Consider the following 7,115-nt stretch of genomic DNA (forward strand, 5'->3'; position numbering starts at 1 on the left):
CTGCTCTCTTCTGCAAGAAGACCCAGGTTTTTGGTGGAGGGACACTTTAAAAAACAAAACAATACCCTTGCCCACACAGCCTCACCACCACTTTGTGGAAATTGAGACTATAATGAAAACAGAAAAGAGCAGCTCGGTGTTTGGCCCATTAATATTCTCGTGTCAGAGAACAAAGCGTAAGAAACTGTCAGCAGGTCTTTCCTGGAAGAAAGCAATCAAAGGGACGAGAAGACATAACGACACAGGCATTTTTTTTAATTCAAATTTTACATTTGATGAAGTTTACCACTCTCTATTTGAAATACATGGAATGAAATGAAGAGGTAGCTAAAGAGAAAGCGATTTTAGGTTAAACAGACGTTCAACCAGCTCATCTTAAACTGGCAGTATTTCCTGGTGGATCTTTCCCGGATCTGAGAGAGATTGACCTTTCTCCGGTCACTTACCACCCAGTCCTTCCTCTTCCTCTTGCGCTTCTTATTTCTCAGCCTTGCTGGCGCATGTGGGCAGGCCAAAAGGGTCGCACCTGAAAATCAGGAATCACGTCCTCAAAATCTGTTGGTGGCATGACATGCTTGCCAAGCCACTGGTTTTTTGAACGTCCGGAACTGAATTAACAGGGATTGGCCATTGTTTTAAATTAGATGGCGATGGTGGTGGTGATGATTAAAGATGTCAAAGATTGAAACGGGAACCTGTTGCTGGTGACACAGAGGTTCTGCCATTCTGCTCCTCCCCAGGTTTCATGAAATCACCAGTTCTCATGCACAGAAGTCTATATCCCACCCCATAGCCACCGTCTGGGTATTCTGGGAGTTGACGTTCAAAACAAGGGGATCTTTCCAAGCTTTAGTCATGCATTTCCTTCACTGAGGCCTCCTAAAGGCCATAGCAGTAACTCTGGGCGATTCAGCGCAACTGTGTTGTCATTGGGATGCTCACAGGGCACAACATTGCCTAACTGCTGGACTAGCACAAACCACCTGGGTCCCTATCCTTTCGAGCTTCTCCAGCCAGTACTTTAACATGGGAGCGCACCATCCGTGCAAACATCGTAGGTGATGCTTGAGCAAGTGGCGCCGTTGGATCTTCCTACGCTCTTGGGACAGCCCACTCCCAGGGGAAGCTCAACAGAGGGCACTGACCCCGTGTTTCTTGGAGAGAGAGAGAAAATATCTGTGTTTCCTCCCCTCTTTCTATGTTCCTGGTGAGAGACATTCTTTTATGGGCTGCAGTTGCTAAGGTGTGTCATATTTGGAGAAAGGATGCCCTCAACACATGGAGAAAGGGATATGTTATAGTGATTGGGCTGGAACGAAAATGGGAATTTTTGGCCCTTCCCATGTAAAACAGCATGGAGGATAATTGCAAAGGATCGTGGCAGCTGTGGCTTCAACATCTGGAGGCTCAGCGCTTCCCCTCCCCACCCACCTACCCACCGTGAGACACAGACTGGAGGGTGAAATAGGTTCACTTATTTGTCCAACCCCGAAACTCACAGGGTGACTCAGCCACCTTCTTTCCTTCCGGCCTACCTCACAGGGTTATTATAAGGCGCAAAAGGGGAGACCACAGATATCATCCTCAGAGGGAAGGGAGGATTAAAAACGATAGAACCTTCATCATTTATATACAAATTCTACATCACAGCGCCTTGGCTACAGAGCTGTCAGCTTCGTACTCTCTCATGGGGACACCTTCGTTCTGAAGACTTCTGTTCACATTTTTGTCCCTGAACGCTTGACAAAGAGCACCCAAAGCGTGCGTGCGTGTGTGCGTGTGTTGCCCTGCCCTGCACCTACGAGTGGATGTGCACCGTCAGGGCTCAAGATGGGCCCAACCAGAAAGAGAGGCAGCTCCCCTCTGGCTCTCCTCCCCAAGCCAATCATCCTCTTGGTCTCCCTTCCTTCCTGCAAGGCAAAGCATTCGCTCTCCTGCGTGTTACACTCGGGGCCAGGCGCCGGCGGAGCCTTTAGGGGATCTGCCCGCATACTGTGAAGTGCCGTGCCAGGAAACGTGATGGATGTGCGCTCTGGATGTTCTTCCCCCCTACTCACCCATACGCGCACTTATTCTGGCTGCTGCGGCCGGCTTCCCAGATTATGACAGGGAGTCCAGTTTCACTCTTTTCCAGCTGCATGTGCGTAGGTGGGATGGGCTCCAGGTGCTGAGCCGCCAAAAAGAGCGGCTGTTCTCCCCCCCCAACAGCTAAAGCAACCTGCCAGCTTAGCCTGGGGTGCAAAAGAGGGGAAAGGCGTCTCTTTGAAGTGTTGGCAATGTGGCTGTGAATTGGAGCCACGGGGTTACATTCCCCCCCAAAAAAGTAGTGTTTAAAGGGGTGCTAGGAAATTATGCAGAGGGGTGTGTGGAGACATAGGGGAAATAGATATTTCTTGTAGAGCTTGGAAGAGTTTCCGTTGTGGACCATAATGTCCGGAAGCCCTCGGGCCAGCGGGGGGGGGCCCTCGGCCACGCTCGCTGGGTAATCGCCGGGGAATTTAAGTCCAGCAACCAAAGAAGCAAACTTTCTCCAAGCATTGATTCCTTGTTCTGGCCCCATTGATGAAGAAAGACAGAACTAAACACTTCAGGTTTTTTTGTGGGGGTGGGTGGGGGTGTTCCCTTTATTCATCCATTGGCAATACATCTTCTTGCCTGCCTGCCAGCCTGCCAGAATGTTGGTTATGGCTGTTCCAAGCTCAGCTGTTTGACTGCCCTGACGGGGCCGATGCCAAACTGAGAGGCCGCGCTTTGTACTCTCTGGAGCGACAGATTTGGCACAAGCAAGAAACAGATTTTCACATGTCTAAAATATTGGGAACTGCAGAAAGGCCCCACACCGACCCGGCGTCTGACTCTGTTCAGGCGCTTGCGCAGAGGCCCGCTTGGGGGGGGGCAGTTTCACAGTCCACTTGCACAAAAGCGTGGGCTGCATCTCCAACGGGACGCTCACCTGCGGCCCGGGACGGTCCCTCGCGGGCTGGTGGCCCGTGCCGGCGAATGTCTGCCCAGCTGGACATAGCTTTCATTTCACCTTTCCAAACTCCCCCAGCACTAGAAGCTTGATGGGCACATTCGATTAAGCTCTTCTTTCACGATCTGTGCCAAACTAAGGATTTCACTGCCGAGAGGCCACCCTATCCGGTCCCCCTCTGTCCCCAGCATGAAACTCCACTCATGGGTACACATACATCTGCAGTTTGAAACTCGAGTGTTTGTATTTCTTGAAATTTGGCATCTCCTCCTGGCTTCTTGCTGCTGCGAGGCTCTTTCCTGCGCAAGCCGAAGGATATTTCTTCAATTATAACTTGCTGTCTGCGGTGGTGCTCATGGAGGGGGGGGCTGCATCTGTTCTTTCCCCCAACCCTGTCCCTCAACGTTGACCTTGGCTTCCCACAGAGAAAGGGAGTAACATCCCTGCTGCCCCCAATTAGAACTTCCAGTCTCTTGCTATCATTTCTTCTCACCTTGCAGCTTTAAAAGCAGGGGCGCCCCTTTCACTCCGCAGCAGCTCATGATCCTTTGCTCCGAGGAGGCCGGATTAAAAGCAAACAAAACCTTTCTCTTCCTTCCTTCCTGGGATCGGTTGTTTGTTTGGCTGTGAAAGTGACTCTCGCACAGAACACTTGAGAGAGAGAGAGGGAAAGCCCACTTTTCTGCTGCTGCTGCTGCTGCTTTCCGCCCGGCTCTTTTGTAAACAAACAGACCTGTTTTGCAAAGAAGCGTGCCCACCCAAAGTCAGGACTCCTGCAGGAGCCATCGGGTCCACCGCCAGCCACTCCTTCTCGGCTCTTGGCTCCCAGCCTTGATCATTCATCCTTCCTGGAGCAAGCAGAGTCCCTTAACAGTTCATAATGCTACTCACTGCAGTTGAATCCAAGCAGGGCAATGTTGTCAACACACACACTGCCAGGTTGCACGAGTCTCTGCCCGCCTCTGCCCAACACTGATGACCTCCTTCAAAGCTCCTTTACCAGCGCTCCTCTCTTCGGTGCGTGGATTACAGGAAAAATATGAGGCCATCTCCAGCCATGGGTCTACCCGTCGGGGACTTGGCTTGGGGGACCCGGCCTCATAAAGCCCCCTGTTCTAAGGGGACGGGTTCTTCTTGCTGCTTCTTTCGCTGCCTCTCCCTCTTGGCTCGCCAGCAGGCCACGGCGCCCACCAAAAGGCCCACCCCGAAGATCAAGGTGGCCACCGAGACCACCTTGGCAATGTCCATCGACGGGCCGTTGATGGTGAAGGTGATGCACGTGGCCGCGATGCCGATGACCAGGGCGACGATGCCGAAGGGGAAGACGCAGCGGTACCAGGATTTCTCCGTGCCCCCTGTCGCCAGGGCCAGCTTGTTGAGGGTGGCGGTGGAATCCGTGGGGGCAGCCACCACCGGCAGCACGGGCTTCCCTCCTTGCAGGCAGGTCAGGGAGTTGGACTTGCAGCCCATCATCGTGGTAGATGAGAGCAGGTCAGGAGATGTCCAGGCTAGCCCAGGGAGGGCGACAAGGACCCCGGTTTGGGCACTTCTTGCCCGGTGATGCAGCCTTCCTTGCAAGAGAGCCTAGAGAAATGATGCAAAGTCTTTTGTACCTTGTCTCCTCCTCCTCCTTCTCCTTCTGCTGCTGCTTTTCTTCTCTGGCCGCTGCTGGCTTTGCTTTCTGCTCTGAGCCTTGGCTCGGTGGACTCTTTTGCTGGAGAGCCGAGCGGCGATTGGGCGATGCGAGAAGTGATGTCAGGCCTGTGGGTGGGAAGCTCTGAGCCTGTTAACCGTTTCGAAGAAGAAGAAGAAGCAACCTATGGGGAAACACACTTGCCCTCCCCAGGAGCCTTGTCAGTGGGAAGATGCTCGCCTGCCATTCTGGCTGTGCAAGCTTTCCTCCCAGCCGATTGGGCTCCTGTAGCTCCTTTTCCACGCTGTCTTTGAATCTTTAGGGTTTACAGACTTGTTTGAATTGTGATTTCGCTTGTGATTTCTTACACGATGGGGATTTGGAGAATTAAGAGTTCAAAACAGTGCAGCTGCTGAATTTTTGCCAGGTGTTTTATCTTTCTTTATGAGCTCTACTGGATGGAAGACATATCCGTCCGTCGTTACTCGTCAAGGTGGCTGGCTAGCGGCTACCTCTTAACACCCAAAGGCCTCGTACCAGTTGCGGAAACAACAAAGTCTGGTCTGACGTCTTATCTTCATCTCTGACCTGCTTTCTTTGGCATCCGTAGCCCTGGATCGCAGCCCGCTTCCATCAGCGATACTCTCGCAAGTGGGCTGAAGGCCACAAATGCTGCCTCCAGATAAAATACAGCTTTATTATATTTTAATAAACTTCAGATGCCGCAAGGCTGTCTGTTTCTTTTGCTGCAACAGCAACAGTTGCTTTGCTGGAAATGGGAAATACAATACCAGCTGCTAGAGAGCACTAAACAGGATGGACTGACATTGGGCTTTCCAGAAACGTCGGGGCTGCTCCTGGGATGAACACACACCCGATGAAGGCACAATCTCCCCAAATCGGGTTGTCTTTTTTTTTTGCGCCTTTGCACACACTTTACTGCTTTTTTTAGGTTGGCCTCTAAACATATTTCCTTAGTCTGGAGTTTGACATTTATTTTGTCCCCATCCAGGATTGTTGTGGTGACACCTCCAGGTTCGACGGTTGAATCACTGTTGCCCGCCTGGTTGACATAGGGCTCAAACGGGCCAAGGCCGGCCTGGAGATGACATCAGCTTCAGAACGGCCATGACTCGGAGACAGGCTTGGAATCGATACCATAGCCTGTGTCTGTGGCTGCAGTACAAAGCCATCCCTTTCAGAAAGCGATTCGGGATCATGAAACTCCCTGGAAGATTTCTCAAGTATCGGCGAGGGCAAGGTCACTCGAACTGGAGGGAGCTCCTTCAGTTGAAGAGACTTAGCCTTTTTATGTTTAACTACCTCCTTTTTCTTGGGATCTTTAACAGATGGCGACTTCAATGTCGATGCCAACCCCAATGTCAAAGACTTTTCCGACTTGGGACACCTTCAAAGAAGCTCTCGAAGAAGGGGTAGCAGGCGCTGTCGAGGCAACAGGATCGGGACGAGGAGTGGCAGGAGCAGGAGTCACTGTAGGTTCCATGTTGTTGAACTTGATGGTGTTAACGACTTCTCCCAAAGATATGAGCGGAGTTGCTGTAAGTGGAGCTTCAGGGCGGGCTTGTTTAATTTTTTACACTTTTGACAAGAGTTGAGCTGGTGTCTTTCCCCCAAACAGAATAAACAGCGGTCATGGCCATCGATAAAAGGAATCTTGTTAGCACACAACGTACAGCGGTGCCTCGCTTAACGACGATAATCTGCTCCAGGAAAATCGCTGTTAAGCGAAAACATCATAAAGCGAAATTTAAAAACCCATTGAAACGCATTGAAAACCATTCAATGCGTTCCAATGGGCTTAACATTTGAGCAAGCTCGTGAAGGGATATGGTAGTCGATGAAATAGCTTGGGCCCAAGTGGTTTAAGGCTTTATAGAGTAGAACCATCACTGTGAATTCTGTCCAAAAACAGATCAGCAGCCAGTGGAGCTGCTGTAACAGGAGTGCAGGGAGGGGATCCCTGTGTGCAGCCCCAGTTAGCACTCTGGCTGCTGCCTTTTGCACCTCCTGAGGTATCCTGACACTTTCCATAGGCAGCCCCATGTAGAGTGCATTACAGTAATCTAGCTGAGATGTAACTAAGGCATCTGTCTCAAGAAACGGGTGCAGCTGGCACGCTCATTTTATGCAGAGACACTCCTGGCCACCGCCGAAACCTGGGTGCCCAGGCTCAGAGACGAATCCAGGGGCACCCCCAAGCTGCGCACCTGTGTTTTCAGAGGGGGTGTAACCCCATCCAGCACAGGCTGCAACCCTGTTCCTTGTTCTGCTTTTCAAGTGACCAGAAGCAAGCAGAAAATACGTATATTGTGTGGCACACAGGCCATTGCAACATATATCAAGCAAAACAATATACAGTAGTGCCTCACTTGACAACATTAATCCGTTCCAGTGAAACTGCTGTAGAGCGAAATAGTCGTCAAGCGGGGAAAAAACCCACTGAAATACCTAATTGTCAAGCGAAGATCCTCCATAGGGTGGCCATTT

General features: G+C 51.2%; 1 protein-coding gene across 1 annotated transcript; it reads right to left on the reverse strand.

Annotated features, from left to right (window-relative positions):
• Nucleotides 1-234: 234 nt before the first annotated feature.
• On the reverse strand, nucleotides 235-6,186 carry LOC110086915 (transmembrane protein 100). The gene has a single exon (XM_020808175.3). It carries the CDS (start codon nucleotides 4,445-4,447, stop codon nucleotides 4,073-4,075), a length of 375 nt encoding a protein of 124 aa, XP_020663834.3. The 5' UTR covers nucleotides 4,448-6,186; the 3' UTR covers nucleotides 235-4,072.
• Between the last annotated feature and the right edge of the window lie 929 nt (nucleotides 6,187-7,115).

Source organism: Pogona vitticeps, chromosome 13 (assembly GCF_051106095.1).
Source record: "Pogona vitticeps strain Pit_001003342236 chromosome 13, PviZW2.1, whole genome shotgun sequence".
In the NCBI taxonomy this organism is placed as follows: domain Eukaryota; kingdom Metazoa; phylum Chordata; class Lepidosauria; order Squamata; family Agamidae; genus Pogona; species Pogona vitticeps.

Bases quoted from the DNA above. Each gene is read 5' to 3' on its own strand.
- LOC110086915 (XM_020808175.3), bottom strand. From the start codon at position 4,447: ATGATGGGCTGCAAGTCCAACTCCCTGACCTGCCTGCAAGGAGGGAAG.